General features: G+C 60.4%; 1 protein-coding gene across 6 annotated transcripts in view; it reads left to right on the plus strand.

The window, feature by feature from the left end:
• The first annotated feature begins 244 nt into the window (after positions 1–244).
• The window catches only part of TBX1 (T-box transcription factor 1), a 38,421-nt gene continuing 23,242 nt past the window's right edge, over positions 245–15,423 (plus strand). For 3 of the 6 annotated variants that reach the window (XM_068701205.1, XM_068701204.1, XM_068701201.1), the window contains exons 1-8: positions 538–1,841; positions 2,893–3,352; positions 6,039–6,140; positions 7,255–7,426; positions 7,623–7,778; positions 8,928–8,995; positions 9,191–9,291; positions 9,865–11,218. In XM_068701205.1, the coding sequence (XP_068557306.1) occupies positions 1,649–1,841; positions 2,893–3,352; positions 6,039–6,140; positions 7,255–7,426; positions 7,623–7,778; positions 8,928–8,995; positions 9,191–9,291; positions 9,865–10,313 (1,701 nt within the window). In that variant the 5' untranslated portion in view covers positions 538–1,648 and the 3' untranslated portion in view covers positions 10,314–11,218. Of the gene's footprint in view, positions 457–535; positions 1,842–2,892; positions 3,353–6,038; positions 6,141–7,254; positions 7,427–7,622; positions 7,779–8,927; positions 8,996–9,190; positions 9,292–9,864; positions 12,196–15,423 lie in introns of those variants that run through there. The other 3 variants (XM_068701208.1, XM_068701207.1, XM_068701206.1) reach the window with 3 other exon arrangements.

Genomic DNA, 15,423 nt, shown 5'->3' on the forward strand with positions numbered 1-15,423 from the left:
GTACGAGTAGTCTAGATTTTTCTCTGCAAATATTTTTACCGCATCCAAAGATAATATTTCAACAGAAGAATCAAGCCCCGCAGGCTACAGACAGGGCAGCTATATATAACCCGCTTGCTCACTCGGGCTCTCGGCGCACCGCTCGGGTTATGCAAGCCCCGGTGCGGCGGTAGCCACCGGCGCGCCCCACGGCTCCGCCCGCCCCGTCGGGGGCAGCTCCCCCGGGACTTCGCCGCGGCCGCCCGACGGAGCCACCGGCACCGGCACCGGGGCTGGGCCGGGGACAGGGGCCCGGGGCCGGGCCCGGCGGGGCGGGTGAGCCGCCTGGCCCCGCGCCGATGCGGAGGACGGGCCCGGGGGACGCGGCGGCGCTCCGAGGGGCCGGTGCCGGGCGGTGAGTAGCCAGCGCCTCGCCGGGACAACGACGGGGACCGGGGACGGCGGCCCCCGAGCCAGGCAGGTGCTGCCGCCACCGCGGGCTCTCACGCCGGGCCGCGCAAGGGCTCGCCTTGTGCCCCGCCGCTTGCTTTCCGTTTTCTGCGCTTTTGCAATTTATTTTGGTATTATTATTCTTTTTTTTATCGGCGAAGGGAACGCGCCAACGCTTGCGTGCGATTCGGGGCTCTGGTGGCCCGGGGCTTGGCTTCCCAGGGCTCCCAGCCCGCACGGCCGGGGCTACCGGCGGCACCGCTCCCGCAGCGCTCCCCGACGTGCAGCCCCCCGGCCACCGAGCCCCGGGCCGGGCCGGGGCAGCCCGGAGCCCCGCGGCGGCTCGGTGCCGGAGGAAGGGAGCAATCCCCTTCTGGTTCCCGGACATCCGCAGCGTGACGCCGGGCTCGGCTCGGCCCGGCTCGGCTCTTCCCTTCCCTTCCCGTCGGCCGGCTCCCGGCGCCGTGATTGACACCGGCGGCCCCTCCGCCCGCCCCGCGGCACATCCCGGCCCTCCCCGGCGGCCGCTCGCCGTGCCCGGGAGGCGGGGAAGGGCCTCCCCAGCCCTTTGACACCGTCTCGGCAGGAGTTTCACTTCGCTTTCGCCGCCGCCGCCGCCGCTTCTGCAGGCAAACACCCCCGGCTTCCATGTGACGCCTCCCAGCCGCTGAACGGGGGAAAAGCGCCTCCAAGGGAGCCACTGTCCCTGCGTGCGGGGGGGCACGGGGGGGCAGGAGCAGGAGGTGGCGGCTGGGGGAAGGGAAGAGAGGAGAGAAATTAATAAACTGCACAGAAAGAAGTTGTGGGGGAGAGAAACTGAGACCCCGGGGAAGGAATTCGGGGGGTTATTTATTTGTCTCCCCCCCCCCCCTCCCCAATCCCCTGTCCCCAGCAGGGCTCGGTCCGGGCGCTGCAGCGCTCGGCGCTGTCCGCACAGGGCCCCGGGGCAGTTTTTTGCTCCTCAACGCCTTTCCCGAGGGGGGGGCAGAGGCTTTCGGTTGTTTTCTTTTTTTTTCTTTTTTTCTTTTTTTTTTTTGTTTGCGTGTGTTTTTTGTTGTGTTATTTTTTTTAGCTCCCCTCCCCCCTGTGTGGAAGGAGGGGGGGTCCCGCTCGCACCTCCCTGGATGGTGCGCTAGAAAGGAGGGGAGTGAGGGGCGGGAGGGGGGGGCTCGTGGTGGGAGGCTGCCGCGGCTGCCGCTCCTGCATTGGTGTCTCCCCTATGGACGAAAACAGCCCTCTGTCTCCCAAGGCAAATGCTTTCAGTATCGCCTCTCTGATTTCAGTCGCCGCCGCCGCCGAGCGAGCAGGGAAGGGAGCGCTGGAGGAGCGCCGCGGTGGCCGCAGCGCGCCCGCCGGCCCCGCCAGCCGCCCGCCGAAGATGCACTTCAGCACCGTCACCAGGGACATGGAAGGTGAGCGCCCTGCGGGGAGCCGCGACCCCCCGACCGCCGCCCGGCCTGACGGAGGGGCCGGGAGCCCGGCCTGCCCCCGCGGGGCCGCTGCCGGGGGCTCGCAGCGGTGCCCCCCACCCCCGGCTCGGCCGGGACGGGGCCGAGGCTCTGCCCGCGGAGCATCCCCGACGGCACCGGCCGTGCCCCGGGCTGCGGCGGGCCTGGGCTCGGCTCCCGCCGGCTCTGCGGCCCCTGCCCGGCCCGGGGGCTCCGCCGGAGGTGATCCCAGAGACCGCGGGGCCTGGAGCAGCCTCAGGGCATCGGAGGGGACCCGGAGGAGCGCGCCCGTTCCCGGGGCGGCCCTGTGCTGCGCCGCGGGGCCCGCTCGGGCCGGCGGCCGGGGGCTGCGCTCCGGGGCCGTGCCGGGGGCCCTGGGCCGAGCCCGGAGCCTTGCGCTGGGCCCCGGCCGCCCCCTGCTCTCGCTCGGGGATGCCCACACGGGGGAGATTTGCCAACCCCGCTCCTCCTGCCTCTGGCAGCCAAGGCCCCGCGGCTCCAGAGCGAGGGACTTTACCTGCAGCACCGTCGCTACACGGAAATAAGAACCGGTTTCGTTCTTCTTTTTTTTTTTTTTTAATTTTTTCCCCTCCTCCTTTTTTTTTTTAAAAAAAAAAAAAAAGATTTTGGGGGAGGGGGGGAAGGGGAATTTGCTTTGTCCCATTTCGCGTGCGGCGAGGGAGGCCTTCTGCAGAGATAACACCGGCAATGCACCGCCGCGGCTCTTGGCAGATCTCTCGGGTTTGCAAAGAAAAAAAAAAAAAAAGAAGAAGAAAAAAAGGGGGGGGAAAAAGCGCCGAGGCAGGCAGGCAGCGGGAGCAGCGAGCTCCCCGCCTGCCCCGGGGGGAGCGGGGCCGGGGCCAGGCGAAGCGGGAAGGGGGAGGCGCCCCGCTGGGCCGGGCGCGGGGCAGCGGCGGAGGCGGAGGGCACCCCGCGGAGCGGCGCGGAGCTGGGGGGGAAAGCGGTTGCCGGAGCGGAGCCCTGACCGCCTGCCTGTTTTTTGGAATGATTTCAGCTATCTCCAGCCCCTGGCTCACCCAGCTGTCCCATTTTTGCGATGTTGCAGCTTTCACGGCCAACAGCCTGAGCAGCCTGAACGCCTCCGGGGGGTACCACCTCTCCCCCTCCCCGGGGGACCCGTACGGACAGCATGAGCCGCCGCACTACGAGCCCTGCACGGCTCAGCAGCACCCGCACCCGCCGCCCCAGCCCCAGCACGGCTACCCCTTCGGCGGGGCGGCGGCGGCCGGGGCCAACCCGCCGCCCCCCGGCCCCGAACCGCCCGAGGGCGCCGGGGGAGCCGCCGCGGGACCCGCCGCCGTCTCGGGCTGCTCCGCGGGGGCGGCCGCCGCGGCCAAGGCGCCGGTGAAGAAGAACCCGAAGGTGGCCAACGTCAGCGTCCAGCTGGAGATGAAGGCGCTGTGGGACGAGTTCAACCAGCTGGGCACCGAGATGATCGTCACCAAGGCCGGCAGGTCAGTGCGGAGCCCCGGGCGGCCGCGGGGTTGCCGTCGGTTGACCTTCGGCCTCTTACCCGGGGAGAAATTGGCGAGCTCCCGCGGCCCCAAGGCCTCCGGTGCTGCGGGGAAGGGGCGGGCAGGGCCGAGCCGGGCCGGGCCGGGCCGTGGAGGCTCCGCCGCGGGGTTTCGCCGCCGCCGGGAGGGCGCCGGGCGCCGGCTCTCGGTTGTCCCGCTGGGGATTTAAAGGCGGCCCCGTCCCCGGAGCTCACGGTCCTGCCCGGGGCGGGCAGCAGCAGAACGGGAGGAAGAAAAAAAAAAACAACACACGACCCGCAGCCGCGCAATACCTGTAACTGGATAAATGCTGAGCACGGGCACAACTTTTCCTTTCGGCGGGGACTGCAAACAGCCCCCGGCTCAGGAGGTTTTAAACCTCAAAGCGCCCTCCAGGCCGACCGCACTTCCCGAGGAGCGGGGAAGGAGCGCGGCACAGCCCGGCTCAGCCCGGCTCAGCCCGGCTCAGCCCGGCTCGGCTCGGCCCTGCGCGGCCGCGGCGGCTCCGCTGCGCCCCGGCACCGGGACCGGGAGCTCGCTCCCGGCCGGGCTGCAAAGGATGGGGCCGCGCTGGAAGGGAGCAGAACGCGTGGGGGGGTGAAGAACGGTAATTGTGCTAATTACTGCGGTTAATTGCGATCGCCGGGGCCGATCGCGGAGAGCTGTGGAGGGCTGCGGGCAGACGCTGCCTCCTGGGGGGCGAGCTCGTCGTTCCCGTGATTTAAAGCGATCCCGGCTGGGGGGAGAAAAGCAAAGCAAAGCAACCAAACCAACGAACGCCCCGGTGGCTGCTCTCCGTGAGCCCCGGGAACGGCTGCAGCGGCCGGGGCCGCTTGGGAACGGCCCAGCCACAGCGGCCGCGCGTCCCCTCCGGCCATGGGGAGGTTCCTGGGGGTGCCAAAACTTAAATATATTTATCGGCAAATATTTGCGTATTTTATAAAAAAATACAGCGATTTCCTCAAACTAAACAAACCAAACAAACCACCGCGGCGCCCGCCGGAGGAGCAGCCGCCGAGGGGCCGGCCGCGGCTGCGGGACCCCGGGCGGCATTTCCCGCAGCCGGTGGCCGCCCGGCGCCGGGCCGTGCCGCTCGCTGCCGCCGGGCTCGGCGCTGCCTTCCTCAGCGGAAAAGGTCGGCCAGGCTCCGGGCGGACGCTCTCTGCAAACAGGAGCCCTTCGCTCTGCCTTTCTTCGCTCTCCCGAGGCAGCGGGAGGGTCGCACGTAGCCGACTCCGAAAAGGCCCCTGAAAGAGCGAAGTCGATTTGAATCGCGGGTTTTCTTCCCGCTTCTTCTTCGTTTATTTTATGACATCAACAAATCTCCAGGCAGGCGGATAAAAACAGGAGAAAATGGGGTAAAAACGGCAGGAAAAGGCTCGGGGAAGGCGCTGCGAAGCCTGTTCTCTCCCAGCGCCTCCGGGCCGGCCCTGCTGTTTGTCTAGGTGGGTCTTATCAACTCGGGTTGTTTGTTTTAAAACTTCGTTTTAAAACAAGAAACACCGGAACTGGAGCTAATGGGGGCTTTTACACCTTTAAAAATAATAATAACAGAGGAAGCTATTGGAAACGTCCTCCAGACTTTACTAAGGCGTTCCGGAGAAGGAGACCCCGCTCCTCGTCCCCGCTGCTGCCGGCCGGGCCGGGGATGCCACGGCCGCGGGGGAAGGCAGGGGAAGGCAGGGGAAGGCAGCCTCTCCTCGGCGGCAGGGAGCAGTACGCAACCAAAACGGTCCCGGGGAGGTGCGCAGCAGCCCGGCCGTGCGCCCCGAGACAGAGCCGGGGGGGGCTGCTGGTACCCGCTGGTGACCGGATTGCTTTTGCGAGCGGCGGCTTCAGTTTGGTTTTTCAACGGCTGCAACCCCCCTTCCCGAAATGCCGCCCGCCGCTGCTCGCTTTGTTTCCTACTCGGGGAAATCCTCACGGAACCAAACGGAAGCCGCAGCCAGCGCCGGCGCTCGGGCGCATCTTCGGCGGGTCCCGGTGGGGAGCTGCGTGCCCAGCCCGGCCCCTGGCCCCACTCCCACCGCAGCCCCTCGGGGGAGCCGTGCCCTCCCCGAGCCCGGCACCCGCGGCCCCAGCCCGGCCACCTCCCCGGGGGCTGCGCGGAGCAGCGCGGGGACAGCCCCGGGGCCGCCCTGCCCAGCGCCCGGCTCCTTCTCGCCCCGCTCGGGCTGCAGAGCTGCGGGGACCGGGAGGGGGCTCGCTGGGAGATGCCAGTTGCCCTCCAGTTCCTACCAGCCTGGGGGCTTCGTTTGCCCCTCCGGGCTGGGGAAGGTTTTGCTCTGTGTGCAGGGGTTGAGCCGCTCTTGTGGCTGCAGCTTTAAAACTGCGCCAGTTTTGGAGGGGTAGAAACGGGAATTTGGTTCCCTGGGGTCGCCCGCAGAAGGGCCCAGATGTGCCAGCGCAGGGCCCTAACCCGGCTCAGGTGTGGGTCCAGGGTAGGGGCAATGCCTCTCATCAGCCTCAGTTCAGATCAGCAGGAAAAAGGGGAAAATCCAGAGCGAGGAATTATGCCCCTGCCCTCCTCTTCCCAGCCGTGGGGCTTCCGCAGCCGGCCCCAGCACCCTCGTGTGCCCCCTCGGGGCTCCCTGTGGCCCCTCAGCTCGGCTCAGCTCAGCTCTCCCTTCTCTCTGCTCTGCGGCAGGCGCATGTTCCCCACCTTCCAGGTGAAGATATTCGGCATGGACCCCATGGCTGACTACATGCTCCTCATGGATTTTGTCCCTGTGGATGACAAGCGATACCGGCAAGTACCCTGCTCCTGCCTGCCGGGACAAGTTTTGGGTCGGGGACCCCCCCTGACCTCCTGGGCTTGTGCACAGTGACTGCAGCACCCAGACACAAGCAGGGCAGCCAAAAGCGCAGGGCTCAGTGCTGTCCTCCCCAGGACAGCCTCCCCACCCCGCTGCTCCGCCACTGCCCCACGCAAAAATCCCCCCAGGGCTCCACAAGCACCCCCCGGGGCTGCTTGTGCCCGCTGAGGAGCTCGCTTGCCGGGCGCTGGGGTGAAGAGAGTGGGTTTTGTTCGCAGGGAAGGCACCGGCTGTCCAAGCCACAAAACCCTCCCCTTGTTTCCAGCAGCAGCATAGGAAGGCCTTGGAAACGGGCGAGTCGCAAGGCAGAGATGCGGTCTGATTTGCAACCCCTTTAATTTTAAGACAGTGAAAGGCGCATTATGTATTTAGCTTCAGATCAGGACGCCGAGCAGGCAGCGCGCGTAGGAATCGCAGGTCCGATATATAAATATTTAGACAGATATCCAAATTCTCAGGGCGTCCTAGAAATGTTTGCTTGTCAAGGGAAGTGGGATATATAACATCCAATTGAGTATATCTTTAAAAAGTAATGTTTCTGCTCGAGTCCAATGGTGTCTAATTCCCCCTGTGCAAACACTGGCTTTTAAAGTAAACACGTGTATAGAAGATTGGTTTCTCTGTTTTAAATGTTACTGTTGAATACGGACTTTGAAAGAATGAAACAAGGCTGCTAAACTCTGGACCTGCTATTAATCTGCACATAAATTTCCACTCTTCGCTTAGAGCCAGAACATTACTGTATAGAGAGCTCCCTTTCACTTTTTTTTAGAGGAAGGGGGAGCTTTTGTGGCTTCTCTCCCCAATCTGTACAGGTAGCTATAAATTTCCTGCGTCCCGCAGATTTCTCTCCCGCCAGCTCCATCCCCGTCAAACACGATTTCTCTCCCCACAACCTGACTGGCTGTCGGGAGCCTCTTCCTCTCCTTCCCGGGACCAGGGGCTACCCCCAGGCCGGGCTCCTCGGGGGTCCCCAAGCGCTGCAGCCCCGGGGGGGTGTCCGGGAGCACCACGGGCCGTGGCTGACGGTGCCCCCCTTGCTGGCAGGTACGCCTTCCACAGCTCCTCCTGGCTGGTGGCCGGCAAAGCCGACCCCGCCACCCCCGGCAGGGTGCACTACCACCCGGACTCCCCGGCCAAAGGGGCGCAGTGGATGAAGCAGATCGTTTCCTTCGATAAGCTCAAACTGACCAACAACTTGCTGGACGACAACGGGCATGTAAGTGTTCCCGAGGGGAGGCGACGAGCCCCGGGGGCTCCCCGCGCCCTGGTTCCCGGGGGGCCGCTGCCCGCAACCCGGTGTCCCCGCGGGGCTCAGCGCCCTGCCCCGGGCAGGGGGGACCGGGGGCTGCGCTCTCCTCTCTCAAAGCTCCGCCTGGATCAGTTATTGTCTCCTTGCTCGTTTTATCATTCAGATCATTTTGAACTCCATGCACAGATACCAGCCGCGTTTTCACGTGGTCTACGTGGACCCCCGGAAAGACAGCGAGAAATACGCGGAGGAGAACTTCAAAACCTTCGTCTTTGAGGAGACGCGCTTCACGGCCGTGACCGCCTACCAGAACCACCGGGTGAGGCGGCAGCGGGACCGGGGCGCTGGGGGGGAGCCCCAGAAGTGCAGGCAGGGGCGCTTAGGGCCGGGGCAGTGCCGGGAGCCGGGCAGGAGCTGCGCCCCGAGGCAGCGCTGGCCCCCTTGCTGCGCCCCGAGGCAGCGCTGGCCCCCTTGCTGTGCTCCCTGGCCCGGGGGCAGCTCCCTGCGGCTGTAAACCCGAGAACCGGGCTCGGGCTCGATGGGAAACTGGAGGCTCCCCGCTGCGGGATGTCACTCACTGTTTGTTTGGCTAAATCTGTGATCTTGCTTCTCCGGGCTCGGTCTGTTCCCGCTCAGAATACAATATATTTAAAACCGAACCAACCCGCCCCCCAAACTGATGCAGATTTTTGGGCAGCGCTTAATCCAATTGCTCCTCTAAATCGCAGCCTAAGGAGCAGGAATCGCAGCCGCGATCACAACCACAGTTTGTGAGCAGAGGCTTTTCAGCGCTGACCCAGCTCTGCGCTGATGCCACAGGGACTGTCCCCAGGGCTGTCCCCAAGCAGCCGGGGCCGTGCCTCGCTGCACCACCGCTCCGGGCATGCCGGGGCCCCTGCGGGATGCTGCGGCCGGGCCGGAGCAAGGCTGTGCCTTTAAGGGGCTCCGGAGTCCCTCCCCGGCTGGCATTTGCCTGATGGCTCCGGACAGCTGCTCTTTCTCTCCTGCTTTCTATCAGTTTGACCTCTAAGGCTGGAACTGTCACGGAGGGGCTTAAAGTTTGTTTTTCAACCCATTCCGGAAACTCACAATCACATACTTTATCCGTGGATTTGCTTAAATATAGAAAATGTCCTGCCTTCTCCCCGGCGAATTAAATAAATACATAAGTATGATTTATCCAGTGATTTGTCTTAGCTGCTCCGGTGGTGACCCATATAATGTGGCATTCTCTTACAAGTGCATTTACACAGCTTTTGCAGCCGCCTCTCCCTTTGCCTTGAACTCGTATTAGGTAGCGTCCTGTCCCGCATTTTCTAATAGGGAATGTGCGTGGTTGTGCCGTGGCAGGGAGCGCCCGGCTCCATTATACCGGGCACCGCTGGCTCCCGGAGCTGCTCAGAGACACGCTCGCTAATGGAGTTGCCCCGTGTTCCACTTTGAGACATTTCCCACCTTCTCCTTACAGATCACGCAGCTGAAGATCGCCAGCAACCCTTTTGCCAAGGGATTCAGAGACTGCGACCCTGAGGACTGGTAAGGCTGTGTCTTTGATTACCGCTAGCCCCCTTCTCACCGAGTGTAGCGTGCACCTGCCCAGCGCACCTTTGCACAACACTTTTTGTGGTGTTTGGGTGCCGCTGGGTCAGCTCTGCTTGCTGGCAGCAAGGCTGTAGGTATTCACTTGGCAGGACCACTGCCTCCGTACTACTTCTCCCCTCCTTCTTCCAGGCCCAGGAATCACAGGCCAGGGGCCCTTCCTCTCATGAGTGCTTTTGCCAGATCGCGGAACCCAGTGTCCTCCCCTGCGCACCAGAACGGCACAGAGAAAGGTGAGCACCCTCCGTGGCCGGGCTGACACATGTCCTCGGGGCCGGCCTCGCTCGCCATGCTGGTGTGCAGCCGCCCTTACTGCTGAGCTTTGCACTACCACATATTTTTTAGACAAAGCCAGCCACCTTTTTACCCTAACTCCCCCTTCTTAGGTGTAAAGCTGTCGTGCTTCAACAGCTTTGCTGCTTTAGAGAACGGCAGCTTTTTATTTATTTGGTGAGTCCCACCTGGGGTTCCTGGGCTGCCAGCTCTGCTCCTCACGGTGCCCGTGCCCTCTTGGCACACCCCAGCAGCGTGTCAGGGAGCTGCCATCGGGTCACCCAGCTCCCCCTGCCCACCGCCCCCCCCATCACACACACACCCAAGGCCCCTCTCCCGCAGCCACCGCGGGCCGCCTCTATTTATTCAGCGTTGCACAACCGCGGCGATGCCAGGCGTGTCGCGGCAGCTCCCTTTGTGGCGGCCGGGAGGTCCCGTCCCACCCTGCGGGGGCCGGGGGGGGCTCTCCCCGCTCCCAGCTCACTCTCTCCTCTCCTCTCCTCTCCTCTCCTCTCCCCGCCTGCCCCCCGCAGACGCAGCCGACGCCCGCCGCGACTACGAGCGGGAGGCGGCCGCCGGGGCCCCGCTGCACGCCGAGGCCGCGCACCAGCAGCTCCTGGCGCGGGTGCTGAGCCCGGCGCTGCCCGGCGGAGGAGCGGCAGCGGCAGCAGGAGGAGGAGGCGGCGGCCTGGTGCCCCTGGGGGGCGGCGGCGGGCGGCCCAGCCCCCCCCACCACGAGGTGCGGCTGGAGGCCGGCGAGGCGCTGCAGCAGCACCCCTACAAGTACCCGCCCGCCGCCTACGAGCACTACCTGGGGGCCAAGAGCCGGCCCGCCCCCTACCCGCTGCCCGCCATCCGCGGCCACGGCTACCCGCACCCGCACCACCCGCACCACCACCACCACCACCACCACCCCGTCAGCGCCGCCAACGTCTACCCGCCGCCCGCCGGCCCCGCCGCCTACGACTACGGGCCCCGGTAACGCCGCCCGCCCCCCCCCGGCCGCCGCCGCCTCCTCCTCCTCCTTCCCCGGCCCCGCGTGCCGCGACCGTTAAACGGCCGCTCCCCTCAGCCGCCTCCTTCCCGCCTTTCGCTCTCGGCCCGCCCTACGCGGGAGCTGATAGGCCGGCCCGGTGATTGACAGGCGGTGCGGCCAATGGTGGGGCGGTGCCGCGTCCGCTCCGCCGTGAGGGGGCCGGGCTGTGAGGGGATTGTCGCCGCCTCCCGGCGCTCAGCGGAGCCTCCGGGCGTTGTCCCGCCGAGCCCCGCTCGGGGCTGAGGTGCCGGGGGAGCGGCGAGGGGCCGGGACCGAGGCCCCGCCGTCGCCCGGCCCCGAGGACGGTGCGAGGCTGGCCGGGGCGGCGGCGGGCCCCGGGAAGGGGCCTCGCCTGCACCAACTGCCGGCAGCCGGCCCGGGATCCTCGGGCTCACCGCGGGGGCTGCCGGAGGAGACTGTGAAAGGACACAGAGTTTAACCTAAGGGAACACTTGGAACCGTCACTGTAAGCGCTGCACCCCGCTGCTGAGCTGCCCGGCAGCGCTGGGCCTCACCCTGCGGGCCGAGCAGCGCTGGCGAGGCCGCGGCCACCAGCACAGCCACGAGCTGCTCCCCGCTCTCCCACCAAGGTGTAAAAACGAGGCTGGGGGTGCGGGGGGCATCCCCGCGGGGTTTTCGCAGCAATAGGTTGTGGTCTGGCTGCTTCCCGAGGCAGCCTCACAACACTGCCTTCCTACACCCTGCACTGAGCTCCTGGTGCTCTCCCACTGAGAGGTGCCTTTTAGAGGAGATGAGCAGCTTTTCCCCTTATATTTGGTTCACCCAAACTGCAGTAGTCCCAAAGCACCTATTCTGCACCTACCTGCTTGCTGCATTTCCTCTTAAAGCTGGTAAGTACTTTTTTTAACTATCTCCTTCAGCAGTCTTTCCGTACATGTTGGAAAGATGGACCTGTTCATCACGGGTTACTCCAGTGATGCATTTTGAACAGTTGGCTGGTGTTTTTTTTATCAACTGCTCATCAAATGTCAGACATGTTGTGTTCAGAGAAGGTATAGAACAGCTCCTCAGCTGTGTTGGTATACAGTATTATGAACACTTTCCCAATTCTTCCACGTGATTCTATGAAAAGAAGAGGGGATATTTTTCTTCTTCTAAGACCTCCATTCGTCCATGTTTGTGCATTTTCAGTATAAACTCCGCAACTGTTTGATATCTTTTAAAATATAATCCCTTTGTGCAGGTGGCAGTGTTAATAGCAACATTTATTCTGTCTCACAGTGGGCATTGGGCTTCCAAAACTTTTTGGAAGGATTTAAGAAGGGGTGCAGGATAACATGAATATTTTATGTGTATTTTTTTTTCCTGTTATAAAAAATATATCTGGATCCATGAAAAAGACTTGTGCAAGAAATATGTATTTTATTTGACATTTGCAGTGAATTGTGAGATTCTTAGTGTCTGACTAAACCATAATTAATGTTCTCAGAAAGGTTGATGTAAAATAGCCTTGTGCTTGTTACTGGTCAGTGGGAAAAGGCTCTCTGATGTGCTCTGTTGCTTTGCCACTGTTATTTCAGAGTATTCAGTTATGATTTGTTATGTGTAAACGGATTAGTGCCAAAGCTTTGGTCAAACGTTTAATGAAGTTGTTATATTTATTATTTCTTTCAAAGATTATACAAATGCTTTTTTTTTTTTTCCTGTTAGTTCCAGAGTAGGGAAAAAGTGAAGACAACCAAAGAATCATAGCTGCAAACAGTGTAGATAATTGTAGATATTTGTAGATATATGTAGATAATCTTATTATGTTTAAATTGAAAAGACATTGGACAGTGACATTTATAAATGCTTTTCCTCTTCTTTCCTTCCGTCTCTTTATGTTTGGTTACTTGTGTTTGTTGGTCAGTTTGCTCTGAAGTCTAAACCTCCCCTACAAAATGAGGCCATTTAAATAAGGAGGGATGCTAAACTGGTGTTTGAGGAGTTGTTTACTCTGAGCAAACAGTGAATCTTCCCAGCGAATGCTCCCTCCCTGCTCTCCCCCTGGTTGCTGGCGATCTGTCATTGTGCAACAACATGCAGGGTTGGGGGCTCAAGTTGGGAAGGATATGGTACGCTTCTATTTGTGTTTGTTAGCACTTGTTTTCGTTAAACATACATAGAGTGCAGCAAGAAGTGCCACTGGCTCTCAGCACACACCTTTTCAAACCTATTTCTCTGCAAGAGCTGAGAGGACCAAATGACCCAAGACACCAGGACTAAACTGTGCTCTTGCAGAAAGTGGCGCAAGGTTCCTGCCTTGACTGTAGGAAGCATAACGTAACTCCTTTAGAAGAAAAGAAAATCACAGAACTTCTGCCTATGGCTGTGGTCGCTCAGGATCACTACCCCATCCTCTGGGCTGGAAGAACCACTACAGGGAGTCCTGTACTGAGTGGGAAGGAGAGAACATGCAACTGCATCAAGTCCCACTTGACGGTTTTAACTGTGAAAATGGTATTTCTACCCTTGTGTTTAAGCCATCAGCTGGCAAGGTGCCCATGTTAACATTACACTTGTTAGCAGTCCTTTTTATAACATATTTTAGTCCCCAAAGCAAGCTACCTGAGGGCTTTGACCAGCATTTTGTCCTTGCTACACCTATCTCACTGGGTGGGAGTGTTCCAGAGATGGGAAATGCACAGGATTATTTTTCTGTCACAACAAAAAAATTACAACAGACACAAAAAAATCTCATAACACTGCACATTGGGCAGCAGAAGCCTTACGAAAATCACAGAAAAGCTGTAATGCTTTAATTTCATGTTACCTGTCAGCCAGTTAGTCAAGATGTATCATGTACAGGCCATGCCTTATTTATATGTATTGCAGCTTCGTTTGAAAAATGACTTTGTATGATTTGATTACATGTATGTTTAAACTTCACTCAGTACATGCTGTCACCAAGATCCACGGCACATACTTGAAAGAAATCTGCAGCGTTTCCAGACAATCCTTCCACTTACAGTTGCCTCAAGTCACACGGAACGCTGTATATTTAAAAGCTGCTAGTAAAACAGGCCCAAGCACCAAGGTTACAAGCATCCGTTGTTTCTCCCAAAGAGGGCTAGGGAATAAATTAGCCGTGTGGCTCCACTTGCCAAAGTTACATGCTGAATTTACTGATTGCTCCAAAGGTCTGAAAAACACATCACTCATTCCAGTGGGTAAATAAAGAATTAGGCACTCGCAGGTGAAACAAGGGGGATGTTTGCTTGATCACTTACCCAAACAAAGGGGATACCCTAGGGTTTGGGGGATTTTGTTGTTTTTCATTCCTAGTAAATCTGACTAAATTAAATGTAGGATTAAGAGTGTGGGGGTAAGACTTCAGTGTGCTTGCAGCGTTCATGCATGCTGTTCACACGCTTCATGGATGTTGTTTTTAATTTTTCTTTCTGTTCAGGAAGACTCTAGAAATGCTCTGGGTAAATGGTGAAGGGGGTCACCAGTAGGGTGACCCGGGGGGGCTGGGATCTCTTAAGACAGTCTCAAGCACCCACATGTATGGCCGTTGCCAGGAGAGCACCTACTTTGGTTTCCTCCATGCTGCAGTGTGTGCAGAGTGACTCAGGGACAGCACTAGGAGTGAAACGTCATTTTGCAGCCACTGGGCCAGGCTGTGTGAGATGTGGCCTGGGTTTGGTTTGGGCACTGCTTTCTCTGTACCGGTGTGGAGCCCTGTAGTTTTTTTCCCAGCCTGGTCTGATGGTGAGATCCAGCTATATGGCCACAAAGAGTAAATGTTCACCTGCAGAATCAGCTGTGTGTGTGGTGGGATTCGTGCTTCTCACAGAAGTACTGATGGTCTTTATGTCCAGACTTCTGCCCACCGTGAGCAGAGCCCTGCCCCCAGCCTCCATAGTACTTAGATATTCATGGCTCTTGCTGGATTTCTGTTTATTTCTGCCACATTGCAACCTTTACCAGGATGCAGCAACCCTGGAATAGCTTTCTGTGTTCCCCCCTGTCTCTGCTCCATTTCCCCCAAATAAAGACATTATAAATGAGCGTTAGGCTCAAGCGATGGCAGGCACCCTCAGCCCTGAGGCAAGGGATCGTAGCCAGTTTGTGGGCAGCTGGCACAAAGCAAAAAGGGTGCACTGTAAATCCCAGGTTCTTGGTGCCCCCTGCATGGCATCTGGCTCCTGCCATGCCTCACTCCTCTGTGGAGGCAATGTGGGGGGCCAGTGCCATGGGACCACTTCCTGCAGCAGCCCCCCTGCAGGAGGCAGGCCAAGGCCTGGAGCACAGCTGTGCTGCTGCGCCAGTGGGGCAGGTACACTCTGCTGCACTGCTGGCACGATGTTCCCCCCCAGTTCCTCCATTCCAGGCTCCCCTTAGCTCAGCAGCCCCCTGTAAGCCAGGGCAGGTGTTCTGGAGGACAGGGAGGGTTTCCCACGCGCTGGGGACGAGCCATGGCACTGAGGCTGCATGACTCTGGGTCACCTCTGCTGGCACGCAGCCCCCCGGCAGGCCGGTCTCTCCCACTCCAGCAGATGGACTTCAGCTGGTGATGTGTGGGTAAGGGGCAGTCACACCTGGATCTCATCTGAAAGGAATTGGAAAGGCAAGTTCATGTGCAGTGCAAATTCTGCCTGCGTAAAGGGATCCCTGTAGCCATCAGAAGTGAGTTAAGCAGCCACGGGCTGGGTTGGGGCAATAGGCGCTGATCGCTGCAGCCCGGAGGAGCGTTGGAAGAGCTAACGGAGCCGTACCTGCACGTCGTGTTCTTGCATCTCTGCCTAAGGAGCTTAACAAGTTGCCGTGAGCCTGCTGAACGTGGCTGGGCTGGAGGGTGGTGAAAGCGGGTGCATGTGCATATGCTCTGGTTCGTTTCGCCTTTCCTCCTATTCGATTTCGTGATGGGTTTCAAACAAACATTTTTTTTGCTGGCGGAGCTGGTGGGACCGCGGGTGCGAGGGGCTGCGGGGCGGTGGGTGCGGGCATCCCGGCACCACGGCTCCGGTGCCTGAAGGGCAAGCTCCCTCCAGAGGGAAGAGCTGTGCATCGCACGGGTTAGACGGGGAACACCTGGAAAACGAGCCCTTAA

Source organism: Anas acuta, chromosome 17, assembly GCF_963932015.1.
Source record: "Anas acuta chromosome 17, bAnaAcu1.1, whole genome shotgun sequence".
NCBI lineage: Eukaryota > Metazoa > Chordata > Aves > Anseriformes > Anatidae > Anas > Anas acuta.